Here is a 24262-nt window from a genome sequence, read left to right as displayed (position 1 = left end):
TGCAGACAGCACAAGTGGCTTCGGTCCCAAGTTGGCAGACTCAGACACTACAGCAGAACAGGTTCGTTTATTTAATAGCAAAGAGCTGGAAAATGTCAAGTCTCACAAAGGAGCAGAACCTGGCCCAGGGCCTTAAGTATCTCTACCCAAAAGGCTGCCGGCTGGGCCTGGTGGGGCTAAAGGCAGCAGGAATGGGAGTTAAGAGACTGTGCCCACCCACAGAAGTCTTGTGGCGTTTGGGTGGAAGAGATGACGTAGTGTGTGGACCAGGCAGGCAAAGCCTGCTGTTCAGGTCTTGTTCAGTGTCCAGAGTGGATCCAGAAGGCTGAGTGGGTCGTCAGTGGGCCGGGCAGCCCGTAGACCCTGCCCATTATGGGCTTGCAAAAAGTTCTGCTTGCTCATCCGCTGTTTTCCTCTCAAGGAGCTGTCCAGGGAGAAGGCCTCTGGGGTCAAGGAGGCTAGCAGCTCCAGGGAGGAGGAGGGGGGCCCTAAGCTGGGGGTTTCAGCTACTGGCTGTTCCTCCTCAGGCTGGGGGGCTTCAGGCAAGGGTGAAGAAATGGGGGGTGGGGAGGAAGGTGGTGGGACTGGGATGGGGGTTGGCTCTGGGAGGCTAGATGGCGGTGGGCCTGGAGGCTCTGCAGGGCCAGACATGTTGGCAGCAGGGGAATCCGAGCCCCCAGGGGGCCGGATGCTGAGCTTGGCAATGGTGGCCTGAATGGAACTGATGGGCACGTCCCCACCGAGAACGAGATCCTGGGAGTCCTGAGGAAGGTGATTCTGAGAAGACAGAATAGGTGAGAAGAGAGATTCACAAGCCCCAGCAGCCCAGGGAACCTTCCTTACCTTCTGGCTGATGCTTATGCTGGCCAAGGTTTTACATGGCGGGGGCACCCCGTGGCGCTGTAGGACCTGCTCCACGTGTCTCACCACTGCCTCATGGCAGAACCTGAGGTGTAGCTGAAGAGATGCATTTGGCCTGGTTGGCTGAGCAGAAGCCGTCACGCCCATCCCAGCCGCCACCCATCCACACTCACTTTCTCCTGCAACATGTGCTTCCTCTGCTGCCGCATGCGCCGCACCAGCTGAGGCAGCTCGGGGATCCCATTTCCAGCCTCCACCTCCTGCACAGCTGCATAGAGCAGTGCAAAGGCTCCTGTGCGGCCTACACCAGAGCTATGGCAAGAAGAAGGGGGTAAGGCCAAGCCAAGAGCCCGTGAAGGAGGAACCCTCAGGCTGCCCACCGCTACCTGCAGTGCACAATGATGGGCGTGTGTAGGGGTCGCTGGTGCAGGTAATGCGTGTGTACCTCCTGGATAAAGCGCAGCAGGTTACCTGGGCTGTCGGGCAGGCCTCTGTGGGGCAAGGCAGCATTATGGAAGAGTCAGGCCTGATCCAAGGCACATGCCCGTCACAGAACCAAGGGGTGGGCTGCCTTCCCCCACCCCAACCTTGTGACCACCCACGTACAATTCAGGCCAAGTGGGGAAGTGGAGGTGCACTAGTGAGCGCTTGAGGCTCTGGTCGCGGAACTGCAGGCTCAGCACACGTTCCACGTGGGTTTCAGTGGTGCGGACACTGCTCAGTGCCAAGCTCAGGGCTCCATGCACCATGGATTGGCCCCTCTCAGTGGGGAAGTAGCGTGCCACCTTTTGCTTAAGAGCAGAAAGGATGAAACCATTAGGGCTAGTCTTCCAGAGTTCCTCACCCACCATCCCTTGTGGGTATCCACCTAAACTCCCTCTCACCTTCTCGATCTCAGCCTCAGACACCAGCATGACAATGACAGACACTTTCTGCTCATGCACCATGAGCCAGAAGTCAGCAGCTGTGCCAGGCAGTGGGGCCTGGGTGGCCACTAAGGGTGGACAGTATGGTGAAAGCCCCTCCACACAGCTGGCATTGATGTAGTCATCCTTGCCTGAGCGCAACACCACACGGTTACTGTCATAGGGCATGACGTCCTGGTGTCTGTTCTTCAGTGAGTAGCAGCGGGCAATGGCGATGGAACGGCCTCGGGCATCATGTTCCTGTGCATCTTGCAGCTCCCGCCAGACGGCATCCAAAGCTCCTGCATCCCCCAGTTGACCTCGAAAAGACTCCAGCTCCTGCTGCAACTGTCGAAGCCTCTCAGGATGCTCATATGGGTCCCGCTCGATCAGCCGCAGGGCCTGTGGCCGCCGGCCCTCAGCTGCATCCACCTTGGTAGGCTGCAGCAGGGGCTGCCCACCCCCAGGAGGCTGAGTGCCACCATGTTGGCTCTCAGGGCTAGAGGAGAGCAGGTCTGCAGCCGCAGTGCCTCGGCGCAGGCACGGCGGTGGCTCTGCTGCTGGGGGCCGAGAGGGTACGGGGCCAGGCCCCGGCGATGGAGCAGGTGAAGGCACCAGGTGGGGACTAGGAGTGGGCTGGCCAGTAGGTGGAGGACCTCGAATGGAGAGGGGGACTGCCTGGGGGCCCAGGGGCCTGGGAGATGGGGCAGGACCATATGCCAGGGTGGGATGGGGAGGCTGAGGTGGCCCAGGGCTGGGGAAAGGCAAAGCCCCCGAGTGTGGGGGCAGAGGATCTTGAGAAGGGCCTGGGTAGAGTTGGGTGTGCATGGGGGGTGGTGGCTGCCCCAGGCTGACACCAGGTTGAGAGGTGAAAGGGTATAGGGGTTGTGCCGGTATGAGTCCTGATGCCTGGGGTGGGAAGAGGTGTGGATGCTGGAATGGAAGGGGCTGCTGGGGGTGCTGAGGTCCAAATGCTGCCTGTGGAGGCTGAGGCTGGGGTGAAATCCTGGGGGCTGGAAACCCTGTTGGGATGCCAGGAGGAAAATGGTGCTGAGATGGGGGTGCTGTGAGGGGTGGCTTGGTTCCTATAGGGTAGGTGTAGGGTGGGGGCAGGGGCTGTGATGGGGGAACTGGGAAACATGGCTGGGAAGGAGTGGGGGTGGGGTTTGGCCGGGGTGCAGCATGGCTGGAAATGGGGGCCTGGACACTATCTACTGTGGTGGTGGCTGGCCGAACTGCCATGGCCAACTCGGGGCCTGAGAACTGGGGAGGTGGGGCTGAAGGCAGACCAACTGCTGGGGGTGGCCCTACCCCCCCATAGGGACTGCTCACAATACCATGCTGTGGGGAGGACCGGGGCACAAGGCCCATCTCCGGTGTGTAGGTAGGGGCTGGGTAGACAGCAGGCCCAGGTGCCATGGGCATTGCAGGGGGGCCTGAAGCCCTGGGCTGCATCAGCTGGGTAGGGCCTGAGTAGGTGCCAGGGGGTAAGGGGCCTGAGAGATAGTGAGGTCCTGGGCCTGTGGAGCTGGGGAAGGGGCCGGGAGGAAAGCGGAGTGGAGTAGCAGTTCCCAGGAAGGTGTCAGGCAGCCGTGGGCCAGCCATCATGTCAGGGGGCAAACTGCGCAGCTCCTCGGGGGGGTCTCCTGTCTCCACCACCTCACCCTCCTCCCTGCGGGGTAGCAGTGGCTTTGGGGCTGTAGGCCGTGGTGGCGGCTTCTTCTTCAGCTCCCTGTGGGATAAGCAGGGAAGTAAGACCAGCCCTTAGGAGGTCAATCCATGCCACAGCCTGGGCCATACCCACCTCTCTAGGAGCTGCTGGCGGGCGGCCTCTCTGGCCTGGCAGGTAGACTGTGCTCGTTCCAGCAAGGTAGCCACCTTGCTTTCCAGGTCTGCATAGAAGTCCTTGCCCTCCTGTGACTTTTTCATCAAGTCCTCATAGGCTTCATATGAGGCCACCAGGGTCTGCAGTGTAGAGTTCCACCTGCAGGCAGAAGGGCAGAAATGAAGCATACCACTAGGGCCAAGCTCCTGGTAGGGCAGAGACCAGAGTACAGCCAGACAACTGACTTTTGGTCCAGTTCGCTAAGCACCCGCCGCACAGCTGCATATTGCACATTGGCCTCAGTCAGTGCACGAAGGACGTTGTCCTGGGCAGCCAGGTTCTGCTCAAGGTATACCCTCAGCTGGTCATACTTCTTCAGTTGCTCCTCAAACAGCTTCTGAGGGAAGGAGGGAGGGAGGGACACTCAGGGCCTCACCATCTAAGAGACAAGCCCAGAAGCAAAACCCCTCCACCCTGCTCACTCAGCATACCTTCATCTCTGAGTGGTCTGTGGTGACCAGAGAGGCAGTGATGTCATCCTTTTGAATCAGCTCACGCAGCTGCTGCTCTAGAGACACGCGTTGGTCCCGCATCTCCTGCACCTTGGCCAGGATGCGCTTCAGGTTCTGCAGCACAGCCTTGTCCTCTGGGGGCAGCAGTAGTCAGTGAGGCCAAAGAACCCCCATGGTCTGAGCCTCTTCCTACAGTGACAGGCAGACTCACCTGGGGTGAGGGCTGGTGTGGGCAGGGCAGCCCGGACCTGGTCCAGTGGCCCACTGAGCAGGCGCAGGTTGCTGACATGCAGATTCATGGCACGGTGCAGCTCGCTGTTGGTGAAAGAGGCCTTCTCGTGCACTTCCATGTACTTGGCCCATTCTCGCCTCACTTCTGCCAGCTCAGCTTTGGTGACAGCTGGGCTGGCCCCAGACTGGCCCACTGCCTCCTGCAACTTCTGCTCTTGCAGTTCATCCTCTTCCAGAAGGTTCTTGATATCCTTCAAGGAGGCCTCCACATCCGTGAACACGCCTGACAACACTGGGGTGTATTGGGGGAGCAGCCCCTGAGGCAGGTAGACCAGGCTCCCCAGACAGAACTGCCCACTCAGGCCAGGGCCAGTGTGTGGCCCAGGCATGCTGAACTCCACAGACATAGGGTTCAGTGATCCACAAGGGTGTGAGGGTAGATGCCTGGGCCAGGACTTAAGAAGATACAGCCTCCATCTTCAGTGAATGGGCCATAGAGATGAGGCCACAACAGATGATATGCGTGGTCCCCCTCCACCTGCCTACTTTGCCACTTGCTCACCTTGCATGGACTGAACAAGGTTCTTGACAGTGTCAGGCCGGACGCTGAGTGCCGCACACTTCTCCATGAGCTGGGGTGGGATATGGCTATAGGCATCGAGGTTGTCCACTGTCTCAGGATCCAGCTGCATTGAATCCATGAATTGGCTAGGGGGCAACAGGGCCAGGTGGGTGCTGAGTGCTGACCCAATTCCATGTCAAAGGGGCCTGCTAGGATAACCCCCTCCACTGACGCTGGGCACAGCAAGTCACTACCCCCAGCCTCTGCCAAAATGTGAATCCACAAGCACTGCTGGACACAGTGAAATGGAAGGGACGTGTTCCCTCCAAGACAAGATACCTTATGATCTACCCCACAAGCCCCAAGCAGGAAGGCAGGGTGAAGAAATCTTGTGGTGCAGATATTTGAGACCTCACACCTCTCCCTTTCACAGGCAACACTGGAACCCCCACAATGCCTGATGTGTCTTCCCTGTCCCCAGCCCCAAGTCTCATACTTACTCAAGGACCTCATTCTTATCTTCAATTTTGGCCATCATCTCCCGAAGCAGCTTGGCTTTCTCCTCACTGTGGAGAAAGTTATGAGCCATATCTCTGAGACACCCAGCCACCTCTGCCAAGGGCAGGGGCAGCCCATCCCACCCACCTGTACAGTGATGAGGCCTCATGGGCAGCCATGGGTACCAGTTTGGCAAAGATGTCAGGACCTGTAACAGCTGGGTCTGTGGGGTTCACCGGCAAGGGCTTCACCAAGGGGGCTCCTGGAAGATGGAGAAAGAACTGTGGAGCTCTGGCTCACAGACCCCAAAGCTGCCATCAGTCCATCCCCCCTACACCTCCCCTGACACTACTTCCCAGACCTTTCACTGGCTGAAGGGTGTCCAGTGCTGGGACTGCCTCATGGTAGATGAAGTCATTGTCCTTCTTGGCAGAATTATATCTGAGGGTCAGCAATGAAGAGAGGAAGAATCAGGGGTCAGTGGAGACCCACAACCTACAGACTCCCATTTGGATTATTGTTCCCTGGCACTGGTGGCTTCCTCCCAAGGTCACAGGCAGAGAAACAAGACCTTTATAATAAGAGGAAATCGGACCACCTCAACCCCACAGACTCACTTTCCTCCAATGACATCCATAGCAAAACGAAGTGCATCCTGCACAGTATCAGGCTGGCCCTGTGGAGGAGGGACAGAGGGCATCAGCACTAACCAAGGCCAGTGCCAGAATACCCAATGGGCCTTCTCCGTGTGTGCGCAAGGCTGCCAGACCTTCCTCAGCTTTACCTTGGCCAACTTGATAGCTTCATTGAGCTTGTCCAGGGCACTCTGGAAGTAGGCCACCTGTGGAGGGCAAACCCTAGTCTTGTCTTTGCCTGGTCCTTAGTGTGCCTCCCTACTCACCCTGGCCATCAGGCAACCAACCATCAGAAGCCAGGAAGCTATGTGTTAGCCCAGAAAATAGCACCAAGGTAGCATCACCCTACAGCTTACAGTCCAAATAGCCTCCCTCTCTGGGGAGCCTGCCAGGCCTCCTGAGAACCTTAGGGAAGAGGGCTGCACTGGTGGGACAACATTAAGACACACCATGCCTACAGCAGGGCAATAGCAGGTTGGAGAGAGACCACCTCCCCCATTCTGTAAGGGATGGAACCAAACTAGGATCCAATAAGGCTGGACAGGTCCTGAGTGTTCTGCTCACCAAAGCCCACTCACCCGCTCTCCAAATTTCTGCTGCTCCTCAGCCTGTTTCCCCATGTGCAGCTGGAAAGAGGAGGCACCATGACTTGTTTCCTGAGCCGTGGCACCTTGGCCCAACCCAGACTCAGTGACCCCTCATACTCACATGAGCCACAGCTGCAAAGTAGTAGATCTTCATTTGCACCAGTTTCTTCCAGTCCTTCTGGATCCGGCCCAGCAGTGAGGCAGTGTCAGGGTTCTCCAAGGCCCTGCACGCCTCCTTGTAGTAATCCACCACCTCAGAGCCAGGATAGGGTTACTTGGTGGGGGTCAGGGGCAAAGCAAAGACCCATGCTTAGTCCCCTCTCTACCTGTGCACTGATGCGAGCCACGAGAAAGCTCTTCCTGTTGTCCAACATCGACTTCTCCAGCAGGCACTCCTGAGCCTGGCCCTGGGGTGATACATGCAAGTCAATCCCTTGGTCACCCGGAAGTCTTTCCCCTCCCTAGGGCAGTGAGTGGGAAAACCAAAGGATCCCTTTCTTTGCTGTCCTCCCCTACCCCAAGAAGCACTGTCCTGTGCCTGATCCACCTAGAGCTCAACAGACCAAAGCCAAGGACCCTGCTTGTCTCTTACTGCCACTTGTGCATGGCAGATTCAGCCCCTTTTGGCCATTTCTGGATTCAATTCATTTTCAACAGGGCACTTACCAGCATGAGGTTCACATTGAGAGTGAGGATCTGGCGGCTCATGTCAACACTGTACGCCTGTGTGAAGTGCTCACGCAGGTAGGCAAAGGCACCTGCTGCACATTGGAAGTGGGTACAGGAGACCTTCATGCCCTGCAAAGGAGGAGGAGGAAGAGGGCTTCTGTCTAATCCCATGGGACAGGAGTCATTCAAAATGTACATGTCCCGCCACTGCCCCCCTCCTCACCTCCTCAGACACCCTCTTGTCCATGGCCCCCAGCATGGAGTGCAGTGCACCTGGGGAGGCAGAGAACATGGTGTGAGGAGAGCTTAGGGCTGCTTCCCCAGGCTGCCCATGCCTGTGTGGAGGGTGAGGCAGAAGGTCTGTCATCTTAATCAGGAGAACAGGTCTGAGACTGGAGCAGTCAGTGCAAAGACACCCAAGCTAGAGCAAAGAGGAAGCTCAGAAGCCTTGCCAGGTCTTCTGTCTTTAGCTCTGCACTTGGCAGGTGGACAGGGAAGGAAACTCCTGTCCACAGCCTAGGGATTCATCTTGAAGCTTCAGGGATGCTACACAGAGTTCTAGGGCTCCCCATGCCTCTCCCTGAACCAGGATAAGGATAACCCACTGGGTAAGCCAAGGCCATGCCATGAGGGGGAGGGAATGCTGTCAGTCAAAGAAGAAAGGCCATCTCTCCTAACCACAGAGCACACAGTGGCAGCTCTGTGTAACAGCCAGCACAGTGACTCCCCATGGGCCCAGAAAATAGCAGAGAGCTGGCAGAGCTCTGGTGAAGTCAATGGAAGGGCCAGAACCCAAGTATCTTCCCCCTCACTAGCCATGGCCTTTGTGGTCACCTGATGATCGCAGGGCTGGGGAGCAGGGCCTATGGGGAAAGGATCAGGCAGCTCACCAAGGTTGTAGAGAATGCAGGCCTGCTCATACTTGATGTCCTCATGGGCCACAGACTTGCCTGAGAAGATCTCAGTCCTATAGACATGACAACTCAGTCATCTAGAAGGCAGGAGTTGGCCAGGGCCTAACTACCCCAGTGTGGGATCAGAGAGGTGAGGCCTGGGGAGACCATACTAGGCTGCTTGCCATCCTCTGCATCAAGAAGAAAGGGGAAGGGAGGAAAGGAGCCACAACCCCCCAGGCTTCCAAACTACCCAACCCTGCCTGCTAGCTCTCACCAGGTGACAGGGACAGCAGCCTCCTGACCCGAGCCCATGGGCACCCGACTCTGCAGATAGTGGAGTTGGCCAAGGTACTTTCGGAGGACACTGCAGCCCTCAAAGTCCCGTGGGACACGGACAGCATTCTGCGGGTCAGAATGGGAAAAACAGAATTGCTGTCATTTAGGGTACAGGATGGGGAGGCCAGCTCACCCACAAATACCAAGAAATATACATCATCCAGGCATGGTGGCACAGGCCTGTAATCCCAGCAACTTGGAAGGCAAAGCAGAAGGATCACAAGTTCAAGGCCAGCCTTAGCAAGACCTTGTCTCAAAAAAAAAAAAAAAAAAGAGCTGGGAATGTATCTCAGTGGTAGAACACACTTGGGTTCAATCCCCAATTACTGCCATGTTTCTAGAAGGCTGGTTGCAACATGTTATAAAATTTTTATTGTACTTAACTCTTTTTTTAGCTTTAGGTGGACACATATATTTTATTTTTATATGGTGCTGAGAATCGAACCCAGTGCCTCACGCATGCTAGGCGAGCGCGCTACTACTTGAGCCATATCCCCAGCCCCTAACTTTTGACTTACAGTTCAAGACATCAGGGAAACCAAGTATTTGGATGTGCATTCTAGGATATTCATCACAACATTATTATATATTACCAGAGTAAAAAACTAGATGCTACCAAACTTTCCATTAAAGAATTTGCTTAAATAAATTATATTGAGGCTAACTAACCATACGAGTGAACATTCTACAAACATAAGAACTATTGATACATTAAGATGTTTTGTGCTGGGATTGTGGCTCAGCAGTACAGCACTCCCTTAGCACAGGCAAGGCGCTGGGTTTGATCCTGAGTAAATAAATTAAAAAAAAAAAAAATGTTTTCTGCCTACTATTAGGCAACAAAAGCATGTCATAAATGACTGGTATGATCTCATTTATGTAAAATCACATATATAATGATATCCAAACAGGTATGCTGACAAAAGGAAAAGATTCAGAAAGTGACACCCAAATGTTAAACAGTTATCTGTGATTAAAGTGATTTATCTATATATGTAAATATAAAAATGGATATGTGCCTTATGGAGACATATATTTGATTATTTATAATAACAAATGTTTCACATTTGGGGTGGGGGAGAGCAAATGAATACCCTGCTCAAACAGAAAAGCAAGACAATACACCCTCCAAGGAGCAGGTGCCCAATGAGGGGCTGGGTCAGAAGCACTGCAAACCCTGGGCCGCCCTGCCCCACCCTGCTGAGAAGACCAGAGTTCCTCATTGGTGTGCCACAGCAGTGGGGCCAAGAGGTCAGGCTGGCCAGCACCAGCTACAAGAATCCTCTGGGACACCTACTGGGGAGCTCGGCTTGGGATGCCAGACAGGATGCTCTCAAGGAAAGCATTTGCCCTGTGGGACAGCAGAGAGCCCCTCACTAGCCCCACTCTCCACCACTTCCTGGCAGTGTCTTAGGAGGCTATCTCCCCTTTACACAGGAGGATAATCTCCCTTGCGACGCCTCTAGAATGCCCAATGTGAGGATGAGGCGTGTCACAGTCACTCAGCTGAGGAGTCACTTCAGGGGTTTGTCCCACAGGCCAGGGCTTCTCAAATCTATTCACTCTTATCACACCCTCTCTCATGACCTCTACACATTCAAACCCCACTTGTACTTAACATTTTTCTTTAAATCAACCCATTTTAAAAATCAGATCTATTTCCTAAGCAGTAAGAGCTCTGAAATAACAGGTCTAGTGTGCTAGCTACCCACTTTTCAATACTCACTAAAGCATATACAAAAATACTAAAGTAAAAAGTATTTGTCTTCTACCTCCTAAAACCACCTTTGGGGAACAATGAAAAGAATTCCCCTTCCAGGTCAGACAGATCCACTCACACAGTGTTACCCAACCAAGCATGAAGGATCCTCTTGTCAGAGGCTACTCTGACAAGCCTCGTGTGGTGAGCACAGCAGTGCAGGAGTTGGAGAGCAGACTCTGACTGGTGCCACCCCCACATCACCCTTGCACCTGACAATTTTATTCCCTATATCAAAGTTAAGGATTTAACAGTTACAAAAGGGAAGTCTTCTTAGAAACAGCTAATCCAATCCCAGTTTTACAAATGAGGAAACAGAGGCTTACATCAGGGGAAAAGATTCCCAAATTACACCCACCTTCCCTTGTTCCTTTACAAATCACTGAGTTATGGTAAAGGGACAACTTGACTTTTGCTGTTTCTGCTTTGTACATATCTGGGCTGTGACACACTTTCTCTTACTCATTAAAAACCAGACCCATGTTAATTCTAAAATTGCTCATTTAGTTTTTACTTTTATATATTGCTGACTCTGGGAATAATCATCAGTATTCTAATACAAAATGTTGTCCTGTGGTCTCACGGGTTTAAGAAACACTGATCCAGTTCAACTCCCAGGAATGAGCCCAGGCCCAGGAGGCTGTGCCCAGGCAGTACAGGTCTCTTGGGGGTGGCTCTCTCCAGCCCACTGCTCTGTATAAGCCGCTGTCCTCTGCTCAGAGGCTTTGGAGATGGGTGACAATGTTACTCCTGTGCTGTTTGTATATGTCTAATGCATGCAAAATGGTGCTAATCCTAAGGATTAAGATTATTTTACTAGTTTTCAAACTTTGTTCAAATAAATTTTGTTAAAATTCAATTTGAAGATGATTCTGGGAAGATAGTGGAATAAAGAAACACCAGAAATCCATCTCCAGACCTAGATAACAAACTGGCAGATCAGATCTGCTTTAAGTGACTACCTCAGAATTCAGAAGGCTATTAAATAGTAAAGGCTTACAACCTCCAAGGGAAGGGTGGGACAGTAAATTGTGGTTAATTTCAGCTCCTAGCACAGTAGCAGCCATCTATTCCCCACCCCCAGCACCTAGCAGGCAGTTACACGTAGTTCCAAGAACATCTTGTGGGAACCAGGGTGGGCAAAAAGGATTCTATTCTGCAAACACAGGAGATAATGTGCTCCTATTGCTGGTTCTGATCACAGAGATGCACAGAGGCAGAAGCCATTGTTACTACACCTCCCTCCACTGTTGGAAGCACCTCCACCTCTAGCTGAAGTACCTTCTTCCTATCCAGCAACACTTCATACTTCGCTTTTTCCTCTTATGGAAGCCATATAGTGAAGAGTAGAATGTCCAAAAGTAATCACCCATATAGGGGAAATCTGAAAATCACCACACATGCCCAGGGAAACGCACAGGCTCAGAAAAGACCTAAGACGACCTTCAGTTAACACCTCAGGTTGATCCATGGCACAGAAACAGCCTACAACAACCAGGAAAAAACCCACAAAAGTCAGCAAATCCCAGGAAAGGGATGAATCTGATTTCCAGTGATATTACATCATTAGATTTAAATGCGCATTTTATTTTCCTGTGTGTGTGTGGGGGGTGGACCAGGGATTGAACCCAGGGGTGCTTTACCACAGAGATACATCCCAAGCCCTTTCTATTATTTATTTATTTATTTATTTATTTATTTTTGAGAGAGCGAGAGAGAGAGAATTTTTTTTAAAAAAAATATTTATTTATTTATTTATTTTTAGTTTTCGGCAGACACAACATCTTTGTTTGTATGTGGTGCTGAGGATCGAACCCGGGCCGTACGCATGCCAGGCGAGTGCGCTACCTCTATTTTTTATTTTGAAACAAGGTCTCACCAACTCCTTGAGACAGGGTCCTAGAAAGGCCCACATATGCACAGAAAATATAACGATATTTTTTACAATGATGAAAAGTTGAAATGGTTTAATATTCTCAAGAGGAAGCAGGTTAAATTATAAGGCAATATAATGGTCACAGGTCATTTAAAATACTCTTATCATATGTTCATTGATACAGGACATAGTCATAGATTATCAAGTAAAGAAGGCAGGTTACAAACCAGTACAGGTGGTGAACAGAATCCTACAGTGATTTTATATTATATATATATAGTGTCCCTCAGTATTCACAAGGGATTGGTTCCAGTATATCTGCAGATACCAAAATCTGAGAACGCTCAAGTCCCTTATATGAAACGCATGGTATTTTCCTCCACATAATCATCTCCAGATTACTTATAATGCCCAATACAATGTAAATGCTATATAAATAATTGTTACTACTTTTTAGGGAATAAAGACAAGAGAAAAAGTCTTTACTTATTCAGTACAGACTCAACCACGGAAGTTTTAACTATATTTTCAACCTGTAGTTGATTGAATCTGCAGATGTGGAACCCATAGACATAGAGGACCAACTAATGTACAAAAAAATTATAAAAAGGTGTTTTAAGATTTTATTTTGGGGGCTGCGGTGGTATCTCAGTTGGTAGAGTGTTTGCCTTGCATGTGTGGGACACTGGGTTCGATCCTCAGCACCACATAAAAAAACAGTTAAATAAAATAAAGGTATTGTATCTGTCTACAAACTAAAAAACATTAAAAAAGATTTTATTTTTGTTTTTAGTATTTGCGAATGTTTCTACTATCAATTTCACTGCTTTTGCAGAGGAAAAAAATAAGACCACAGTTCTAGGTGTTTTCTTTACCTCTCTATCAATGATCATGACTACCTAAAAATACCATCATCTTACCTGTCTGAGCAACTCCAGCTTCTTCAGTTCCTCATTGTAGGCTTCTGGGTTCTCTCCATAATTCTTTAGGACAAACTAAAAAGACAAAGAAAAATGCAAGCTAGTGAGATAAGACACACACACACACACACACACACACACACACACACACTCCCCCCACCCTGTGATCTGGGCAATCATCAGTTAGGATATACAATCAAGTCCAGACCCATAACTGCAAGCTTGTCTCCCAGCCCACCAGGGAACTCTACCTTCAACAATGGGCAGCATAAGATGCTGAGCAAGCAATCTCCTCCTCCTTAGATCACAGTGGAAAATAAGACTACACACCCTACGTAAGTACCCTAGCAGGTCCTCATACTGCTGTGGCCTGCTCTACAAAGTCCAGGATTCTGCCAGCTCAAAAAGCCAGGCAACTTAGCCGGCTGAAATGGGACCCTAGGAGAATCCCCTAAAGGGTCACAAACTCACAAACTCAAACCTCCCTCCAGAATTGGGCCTTGCTTTGTTCTGGAGTGACAACCATAACTCTAAGCACATGTAGGCAAGAGGCACCAAACAACAGTGAGAGTACAAAGCTTTCCTCACCTTCCTATTTTCCTTTCTGGGAAAGTGCACCATAGAAATAGGTGATCTGCAGTGTCCTGTCTGCAGAGACTGCCCACATCAGAGAGGGGACTGGCATACCTGCCCACAACAGTACTCACCACCTCAAAAGCTTTCTTTCTTTAAAAAAAAAAAAAAAACTCTTAAAATATTTATTTATTTTAGTTGTAGTTGGACACAATACCTTTATGCATTCATTTATTTATTTATTTTTATGTGGTGCTGAGGATTGAACCCAGGGCCTTGCAAGTGATAGGTGAGTGCTCTACCACTGAGCCACAACCCCAGCCCTCAAAACCTTTCTAGAGGGTGAGCATGCACACCAGCCTAGAGGCCTGAACCAAACAGTCCCTTGTTCAACTAAGATAAAAAGATAAGGCAGTTGGAACCACCCCTGCTACAATACCTGTTGCCTGGTGTGTTCAAATTCTGGGGGCCAGACCTACCAGTTCCACAAAGGACATTAATGATCAACTCAAGCTGAGGCCCTAGCCAAGGCATGTGAGGTGAAAAAGGGAGGAAGCTGAGAAAGGCTGTCTAGTAGCACATTTCTCTCACAGCATGTCTGTAGCCTGCCCAACTTTCCTGTGGTCCTTTTTCACGGCTGGCTACTAAGGAACTAGCCGGGCAGAAACCTACAAGGTTGTATGACAGCTTCTATCTGTTCTAGCAGGCAAAGGGAGCAGAAGGACAGATAGAAGGGAGGTATTGCAGAATTAATTACAGCACCATCCAGTTACTGAGTCTAATTCACTCTTCTGTTCATTTGGTTTCTGAAATTCCCTGTATCTGTGAGCTTTTTCCTCTGTTCCCCTGCCACCTCTGGCCTGGACAATCCACCTATTCAAACCCATCCCAACCCAGGCTTGAACTATCTTTCTAATACAACTCTAATGTCACTCCTGGCTTTCAATCCTTCTGACACACACACACACACACACACACTCTCTCTCTCTCTCTCTCTCTCTCTCTCTCTCTCTCTGAAAAAATAAACCCAAAACACTCTTATCTCAGGTTAGTGATATCTTAAGAAATATGATTTCTAAAGAGAAATATTGGGGCTGGGGCTGTGGCTCAGTGGTAGAGACTTGACTAGTACGTGTGAGATACTGGGTTCGATTCTCAGCACCACATAAAAATAAATAAATTAAATAAAGGTATATTAAAAAAAATATCTGGGCATGGTGGCGAACACCTATAATCCCAGAGGCTGAGGCAAGAGGATTTGAGTTCAAAGCCAGCCTCAACAAAAGCGAGGTACTAAGCAACTTAGAGAGATCCTGTCTCTAAATAAAATACAAAATAGGGATGGAAATCTGGCTCAGTGATTGAATGCCCCTGAGTTCAATCCCTGTACCCCCCCCCAAAAAAAAATAAAGAAATACTATAATCTAAAAAGAACATGCTACAATAACTTCCTAAAGCCTCCAAGACGAAATCTAATCTTGGCACAGAGTTCATGACTTTTTGGAACCTGCTCCCAACATCTTTTAAGAATTGTCCTCTGGCACATCTCAGGGACACCCACCCCATTATACTTTGGAATGACTGATCTCAGGTGTTAAGGCTTGTTACATGTTTTCCCCAGACCATGTGTTCACAGAAGGGCCAATGACCCACCCTTGCCATGCCAAACAATAAGAGTAAAGGTAGGCCTTATTAGAAAAATGTGTGCTCAGTAAATGGCTGCCTTTATAGGAAAGGGAGGAAACAGATGGCAAGAAAAATTCAGAAGATGAGGCATTTTATCCAACAATTAACCCAGTCTCTTCAAAAATTAATGTCATTTAACAGGTAGGGACACTAGGGATGTATCTCAGTGGTTAGAGTGCTTGTCTAACATGTGCAAGGCACTGGACTTGGTCCCCAGCACCACAAAAAAATAAAAGTAAATATAAAGGCAGGCCTGGTGGTGCATGCCTGCTACTAAGGAGGCTAACACTAGCTACTCAGGAAAATGACAAATTTAAGCCTGGGCAACTTAACAAAATAAATTTTTAAAAAGGGAGAGGGAAAACCTCAGTGTTAGAGCACTTGACTAGCATGCTCGAGGCCCTGCGTTCAACTCTCAATCTTGCAAAATAAATGAATAAAAATAAAAAGTAGGAGGCAGAAGACTATTCTAAATTAAGAGTGATTAAAGCAACAATAAACAAGTGCAATATGAAAACTTAAGACTGGATCAGAATTTTTAAAAAAGCTCTAAGATATTTTGGGGTAACAGGTGAAACTTAAGTAGTAAAGAATTATCACAAATATTTGTAGGTATAATAATACTGTAGTTATATAGGAAAATATCCTTAACCTTAGGAAATGCATGCTGAGATGTGTCCAGGAGAAAAGTGAAGATGTCTAAAACTTATTTTCAAAGGGTTCACAGGATCAATCAATCTATCTATCTATCTAGAACAAATATGGTGAAATATAACCATTAAGATGAGGTAGTGAAGCTGGTAGGGTAGCTCAGTAGTAGAGTAAGTGCTCTGGGTTCAATCCCCAGCCCCACTTAAAACAAAAAATAAAAAACCACTCTAGATACCAAGGATTTGAGTGAGCACTGCATTAATTCTTCCAACCTCCCTCTCAATGTTTGAAATTTAGAAAATTGCTTTAAGAGTTACTGAAGAACTAAATGATACCTGAAAAACACTTTCCCCTTTTTGGGTCCTTTGAGAAGGTAAAAGCCATGAAAGAAATGCCCCCGAGCCAGGCATGGTGGCACATAGTTATAATCCCAGTGGCTCAGGAGGCTGAGGCAGGAGGATTGCAAGTTCAAAGCCAGCCTCAGCAACTTAGAAAGGCCCTAAGCGACTTAGTGAGACCTGTCTCAAAATAAAATGAGCTGGGATGTGGCTCAGTGGTTAAATGCCCTTGGATTCAATCCCTGGTACAAAAAACAACAACAAAAAAAATCTCCTTAAAAATATTCAACTACATGCGTGTGCGCGCGCACACAGACACTCTCTCAAACCTTAATAATTTTCGAGGATTCAAAGACACTGTGAAGCCCATTTATGCACTCTTGGTTAATAATTCTCCCTCTGATTGATCTAAATCCTCCTCCCTTACCCCCTCCCCCATCAAAACAAAACAAACCTTCGTAAATATAAAATATAAAACTATAAGGTAAAACTGAACTATCTAAATGAGAGTATGTTCTTTGATTCCCTTTTAGTAAGAGGTTTTAGGTTTACCCATCTTCAGGTTAGAGAAAATAAGTAAAAGTGCAGCCTAGAGGCCCCATGAAATAGAAGCCAAAGGAATCAGAGGGACATTGGAGTGTCCTAAAAGGTTAAGAACATCTGTCCCTGCTGTTCACCCAATGGTGAAGGGGAAAGAACTGCTGTCCCCACCCCCTGCAAATTGTCCTTAGAGACACCTGCAACCTGCCTCACTGCTCCTCGAAAATGAGCAGCAGCAGACACTACTGAGCTCTTACCACAGGCAAGGCACTATGCTGAGGGCCTAACACTCATCTTTACATGCCCCACAAGGTGGACACCATTATGATCATTACCATATGACAGATGAGGAAATGAGGAAACTGAGGTAAAGAAGTTAGGGGGCATTTGTCAAGGTTCCAGTCCTAGTAATTAATGGGACAATAACCAAAACTCAGGCCTTCATGCTCTAGAGCCCAAGTTACATCTTAGATCAATGTGCTTCTTTTTAAAAATATGATTCCAATAAATAACTCTGGAAAATGAGCAGTTAAAATAAATCCCTTACCACTGAGACCACAGAGCAGCCAGAATGTTTTTGAAACCCTGACAAAATCCTCTATGACTGCTAATTACTCCCCACTACCAAAAGGAGGAAAGAGGCTGAGTGAAGTCAAGAATAAGGAACAGAGACCCTCCCAACCTCCCTGTATTCGGAGACTTTGCAGAACTCCTAACAGTCAAGCGAGGACTCTGAAACTCCCAGCAAAGCTTGAGAAGGCAGCCCTGCAGAAGAGACATTGAAAGGACACCACGCACCTGCACAACAGATGGAGGACCTGGATCAGCTGGGGTTGCTTCTGAGAGAGCAATACTGGTGGCAAGGTGGGGGGATAGAGGTGAAAAACAGCAAGAGACTGGCTTCATTTCCAGAGAAATACCAAGAGAGAAGCCATTTCCAGAGAAAAATCCAAGATACAGTTTCAAGTTTTAGCTGTTGCCCTGAGCTGCTATAAAATCTGGGCTTGGATTTTTTTTTTTTAATGTGTAGAAAGGGGTTAATATTACCACTCACAGGGCTATCATAAAGACTTGAGTTTTTTTAAATATAACTTTATTTTATTTATTTATTTTTATGTGGTGCTGAGGATCGAACCCAGGGCCTTACACGTGCAAGGCAAGCACTCTACCGCTGAGCCACAACCCCAGCCCTTAACACTTGAGTTATTTTCTAAACAGGGAGAGAATGCTCAGCTGAAAATACTATTTAGAGTATGTCAAGACCTGTACTAAGGACTCAAACTTTTTTTTTTTTTAATTTAGTGCTGGGGATTGAACCCAGGGGTGCTTAACCACTAAGCCACATCCCCAGCCTCCTTTTTTAAGAAACATATTTTATTAGAGACAGAAATATATTTATATAATATATTTATATAATAAATATTATTTATATATTAATATTTATTAATATTATAAATATATTTATATAATAAATATTATATATTTATTATATAAATATATATTTCTTAAAAGGGCCTCACTAAGAGGCCCTAAGAGACTGGCTTTGAACTAGTGATCCTCCTGCCTCAGCCTCCCTAGCCACTGGGATTACAGGTGTGCACCATCACACCTGGCTTCAAACATTAACTCTTCATTCTCACAGGCTTGTACAGTTCCACTTAACAGGGGAGAAAAGTGAGGATCAGATTAGTTATGCGATTATTTGTAGCAGTTGAAGGAGCAAAGAAAGACCTCTAAGGAGCAAAGAAAGCCGTAAATCAGGGTCTGGCTCCAGCGGCTATGTGTTTTCCTTGTTACTTTATTCAGTCACACATGGCACAGAATTTTATAGCTAATGATCACTGGAAATATATATCCTGGGTCCTGCCATTATAATACTATTGCTGAATGTCAAATGAGACAAATTTTATTAAGAGAAGAGAGCAATGCCAAGGAAAATCATCCCCTTGGTCCAGTTAGCAAGCCTGAGAGAGAATCACAGGGCAATAAGTACCCAGCACGAGAAAAGACTTTCATCCTGTCCTAGTCTAATCCCCACATAATCTTTGAGGCCTCTTTCCCACATCTCATCTGAATGGTCCTTAGTTTGTCTGAACAAGTGAAAACTCAAGTTACATCTCATAGAGGGTGCTAGAGCTAGACAAAGTCATTCAGCCCATACTTGTAAGCCCAACAACATCATCTGACAAAATTTATATAAAAACAATGAGTACAATAAATACAAGTATTTATTACTTCCCAAGTAAAGGAAGAATCCTAAGTGAAATAGATACAGGCCCTTGGAGTATGAGATAAAAGTCAGAGAATAAAGTAGACAATCCAGGTCATCTGCGCCTAGAGCCACTCTGCTGTAAAACACAAGAGGGAAAGACAAGTTCAGGCAGACCAGCTGGGTGACTCCAAATCTGTGATAAGAAATTAATACAGGTCAAACCACAGGTAACAATGTCCAATACCCTCATTGCCAAGTACCCAGAGGCCTTTTAGGCCTTTGATCCTCTCATTTAACTTTCTCTGTGTGTGTACATATAAGCTTTTTTCTTTTTTTTAAAGTGTTAGCTATCCCATGGGAAATCTGGAAGGCAGGGAGTAAGGGACTTCCACAAACCAGAAAAACCAGGCTCTATCGAGATGTAAATAAGACGAACAGTAGTAAGAAGAGCCAACAAGTGTGTGCAGTCTGTGTTGGAAGTCAACTGAGTGATCAGACAGTGAAGACCTGAATGAATTCAGGGAAGGGTAGTTCAACTGCCAGGCAGCCAAAGGGATCCTAATGAGATATGCTTCAACCTACATGATAAGCAGAAGCAAACAAATTCCAGTAAAGACCCAAGTAAGGACAACGATCAGATGTGGAAGAAAGTGTGGCTGAAAGTTCCCATTGGAGTGGCTTGGTGAAGTCAAGTCATAGAGGCAAGCTCAGCAAGCAGCTGACAGGCCTGAAAGGCAGGCAATTTCTCTGGAGGACTCTAGGAGGAAAATGGAGATTTACAGATCAATTCAATCCAAGTGGGAAGAGGTGCAAGAGAAGCCAAAGGAAAGGCAAAGAGGCTACCAACCCACACTTGATGGATTACTACTTGGATGGCTAGAAGGTAAGCTCCAGGAATGCAGAGATTTTTGTCATCAACCATATTCCCAAGGGTGGCACATAACAGGCACTTAATAACTATTTGTTCAATATAAGAGGCAGGGATGGATGCATCATTTCAGTTCAAGAGAGCCTGACTTGAGCTCAAGTGCTATTGGTTCAGGGCAAGTGTTTGGGAAAGAAAGAAAAATCTTTAAACGCGAACACTTGTGACCAAATCATTCACTGATAAAGAGCAGAAGTCATCCTTCTTCTGTTTCCAGTGAGTCAGCAAGATCTCTAAAGTGCAAGTAAGAAGGCACAGGGCTGCATTTGTAGCTCAGCGGTAGAGTGCTCGCCTAGCACATGTGAGGCCCTGGGTTCGATCCTCAGCAACACATAAAAATAAGTAAATAAAGGTATTGTGTCCAACTACAACTAAAATAAATGAATAAATAAATATAAAAAAAGAAGGCGCAGGGTGGACTGGGGGACATGGCTCACTAGTAGAATGTTTGCCTGGCATCCACAAGGGCCTGGGTTCAACCCCCAGCACCAAAAATGAAAAAATAGAAGTGCAAAGCCAGCAGCACTTCTTCACTAAAAAATCACTTGGGTCCAGGTATATCAAACTAAAGTTTAGCACTGCAGTTCAAAACCAATTTGCTCTTTTAACTCCTATTTCCCATTATTCTATAAATGGAGGCACGCCCATTGGAAATGAAAAAAAATCAATATTGTTAAAAGATAAATCCTGGGGCCGGGGATGTGGCTCAAGCAGTAACGCACTCGCCTGGCATGCGTGGGGCACTGGGTTCAATCCTCAGCACCACATAAAAATAAAATAAAGATGTTGTGTCCACCAAAAAACTAAAAAATAAATATATATAAAAAAAAGATAAATCCTTCCCAAGTTTAATTTAATGGAGTTATCTGAGTAAAAGCAAGAATACAACAACAATTTGCAAATCAGGCAGTCCTCCAACCAGTGTAGGTTCACAGAATTCCAACCAACATCATCTGACAAAATTTATATAAAAACAATGAGACACAGAAAACAACTTAATTGACTACAGCTTAGTCTATCAATCAGTCAACTGGTTACAGCTTAACTAGTTGGTTGTTTAGTCTAATTAAGTGGTTACAGGGCTTCCTGAAACCAACCAAGTGACAGTGATTAAACCCAGTGACTGTGATTAAACTTTATACTAGTTTGGTCTTTTGGACCCAGTCCAAATGTATGTCTTCCCACAAACTATACTTAACAATACTAACCACCATGAAAGGTTTTGTCAAAAACCTAGCCCTCACAATGAAACTGTCTAGAAACTCCTATTCGTCCTTTAGAATCCACTTCTAGCAAACGTCCCGACAGCCCCTCCTTAGATCAGTACTTTGGTACACTGCAAATACTTCTCTTATACTAATGTCATTGCGCTAATTTTTAAATTTTCCCTACCAGACTATGAATTCCATGGGGGAAAAGATAGATTCATTTGTCTGCAATCACCAGGACTTGGCATAGTTCTTGAGAGGCTGACATAAACAGAATCAATTTTTAACTTTACTATTCTAAATTAAATTATTTCCCCCAGCTCTGAGCAAAAAAAATAGAGAAAGACAAGGGGACCAGTGGCAGAATGTAGAGAAGGGGCTCTAGAGTTAGGGAAAGAAGAGTTCCCAGGTTACACTGGCTTCTGCAGAAGGGAGGAGTCCCATGTCTAGGGAAACAATTATTTCTTGAGCAGTTCCCTTCACAGGGGCCCAGGTGCTCTCAGGAAAGTCACTGCTCACAGTATCTTACTGACTTCACAAGATTGACCAATAAAAAAAAAAGTTAAAACAAAAACATCTCCCACGAGTTTCTGGGCTGAGAAATCCACTGAATTTCTATATAGCTAGGGTTGCCATAATTAAAATCTAATTTAAGTTCCCTCTTGACTGTCATTCAGTTATTTGAGAAATACTTTCCTGACTGCCAACTACGTAGAAGGTATTCTGCTAGGTTATGAGGAACATGGAGATACTGTTTAGAGATTCCAACTGAAGAGGAGTTGTTAAAACAACACATATTACTGTCATCAAGGAAAGAAACAGAGTGGAATTCAGAGTATTCCACTCAGGGAAGACTAATCCAGATGAAAGGATTAAGGGAGAGAGCTCATACTGGACCTTAAAGATAGAACGAGTATACACCATTAAAGAAGGACGCTACCACCACATTACAAGGCAAAATTGAGAGCTCTAGGAGGAGGAATTTCATGACCAAAAGTATATAACAGGACACACAGCATGTTAAGGAAATGGCTATGAGCAGAATCTGGGACACCTGTACCAGAAACACATACATCAGGCACAGTAGGGTTTGGATTTTTGGTTTTTTAGTTGTAGATGGACACAATACCTTTATTTTATTTTATTTATTTATGTGCTGCTGAGGATCAAACCCAGTGCTCCACTCATGCAAGGCAAGCAGATTACCACTGAACCACAACCCAAGCCCAATAGTAGGGTTTTGATAAATGCTGAAAGAAGTGAACTAGATTAGGGAGAATTCTCAGTGGGAAACAAAGATATTGTCTTTAGCTAAGTGCAGTAGTATATGCCTATAATCCCAACTACTCAGGAAGCTGAGGCTGGAGCATCTCAAGTTAGAGGCCAGCCTGGACAATTTAGGGAGACTCTGACTCAAAATTTAAAAAAATTTAAAGAGGATTTTTTAAAAAAGCCTTTATTTTATTTATTTTTATGTGATACTGGGGATCGAACCCAGTGCCTCACACGTGCTAGGCAAGTGCTCTACCACTGAGCTACAACCCCAGCTCCTCAAAATAAAAAGTTTTTAAAGGGCATATGGGGTAGCTCAGTGGTAAAGTGCTTGCCTAGCACTTGGGATTGAGCTGGGTTCAATCCCCAGTACCCTAAAAAAAATAATAGTAATAATAATTGACTCATTCTGTAAAGCTAGAAAACAAAAAGTTTTGCTGTTTTAGAAAAACTCACCTGGTTGTGTTTTTACAAAAAAAAAAAAAAAAAAAGCAGATGTGGAAAGTGTTAACAAAATTCCGGAATTTTAGATCGGTTTATCTAATTTCCTGGTTTTACAGCTTGGGAGTGTAGTTCAATGGTAGAGCACTTGCCAAGCATGCATGAGGACCCTGGGTTCCATCTCCAGCCAAGGAGGAAAAAAAAAAAGGAATGCAAACTAACAGTGCCTGAACTAAGGCAGTGGTATCATGAAAAGAAGATGGGAGACAGTTTCTTGGGAAACTACTTCCAAACTCACTTTCTCTCTCCTAGTTCTTTCTCCAAGTGTTGTCTGCTGCTTACTCCAGCAGCTAAAAACCCCAAGGCCTCCCACCTGCAGCAACCTCCAGGTTGTTCCTTTTAACTTCTACTCTGGCCCTCAATGCCACGGGGCAGCCTGTCCTAAAGCAGCAGCTAGTTCAATCACCACTCAATCTCTCACAAAGAAGCCCCTTGCCTCGGTCAACATCAAACCCGTCTCCTCTGTTCAACACAATGACTAGTAAGGTCTCTCTGAGAGCTACAACACAACATGTTGTCCCGGCAGTTTTGAAAAGCGGTAGCCCTCCTAAAAACGGCAAAAATTGTGTGTTTAGGTTCAAAAAGGTTTTCGAATAAGATTCTTCTTGTGAAGAGACCATGCAGAATTGTAGTCAGCGTCAGGGGCTGAGCATCTCTATAGGCCACCGGGGGTTGCGATACGCAACACACATCCTGTGCCATCCTCAGCATCTGTCCAGTGGGGTCGTGGGTGAAGAGCCCACCAAGGGCCAGCCGAGCAGCAGAACTTGCACGGTCTGGGCTGCCTACCGCTCCCAGTGGGGCGGTCCTGCCGTGGAAACGGGCGGGGCAGTACTGGGTTAGCACGTCGCCCTTAGGAAGTGGAGCCTCCGTGGGACTGCAGGGTGGCCCGGGGCAGAAGTAGGGAAGCGGTTCCGGCAAGGATGCGGGAGCTTGCTTGCGAGGACAAGCAAGAAAGGGAAGGACTGTCCGCGAGCGCAGGAGTGGGCGAGGCGGAGGAAAGCCGGCCTGCGACAGGGCTTCACAGGGACGGCGCACAGGGGGCGTCATGCGCTGCCAGACGACTGAGATCAGCGGCGGACAGGGAAAGGTGGGAGGAACGCTCACCTTCTTCACGGCTGGCTGGAAGAGGAAGTCCCCGGCCTCCTTCAAGTCCAGCCAGATCATGGGCATGCGGGGCACAGCCTCCATGGCGACAGCGCCCTGCGGCCACTGGCCGCTCCCTTCGCCGCTTAGTTGCGGGTTCAACCGCGCGCACGGCCCCGCCCCTCCGCGCCGGAAGTC

General features: G+C 47.5%; 1 protein-coding gene across 2 annotated transcripts; it reads right to left on the bottom strand.

The window, feature by feature from the left end:
- Positions 1–48: 48 nt before the first annotated feature.
- Positions 49–24262, bottom strand: Ptpn23 (protein tyrosine phosphatase non-receptor type 23). Of its 2 annotated transcripts, XM_046436496.2 has the most exons (25): positions 24086–24262; positions 13073–13147; positions 8456–8583; positions 8176–8252; positions 7509–7558; positions 7283–7414; positions 6943–7023; positions 6738–6869; positions 6608–6655; positions 6179–6235; positions 6012–6070; positions 5756–5835; positions 5542–5656; positions 5397–5462; positions 4897–5042; positions 4315–4626; positions 4083–4237; positions 3837–3988; positions 3571–3750; positions 1746–3498; positions 1468–1652; positions 1248–1352; positions 1035–1173; positions 844–957; positions 49–777 (listed from the first exon to the last, which is right to left on the bottom strand). In XM_046436496.2, exons 1-25 carry the CDS (start codon positions 24167–24169, stop codon positions 289–291), a joined length of 4914 nt encoding a protein of 1637 aa, XP_046292452.1. In that variant the 5' UTR covers positions 24170–24262; the 3' UTR covers positions 49–288. The 2 variants fall into 2 exon arrangements, with proteins under 2 accessions (XP_046292452.1, XP_046292451.1); XM_046436495.2 differs by having other exon boundaries at positions 49–957.

This window comes from Marmota monax, unplaced genomic scaffold, assembly GCF_021218885.2.
Source record: "Marmota monax isolate L192 unplaced genomic scaffold, Marmota_monax_Labrador192_F-V1.1 WCK01_AAM20220418_F8-fsc00021, whole genome shotgun sequence".
In the NCBI taxonomy this organism is placed as follows: Eukaryota; Metazoa; Chordata; class Mammalia; order Rodentia; family Sciuridae; genus Marmota; species Marmota monax.
Note: the sequence above shows the minus strand (reverse complement) of the source record. Positions and strands in the feature narration are given on the sequence as shown.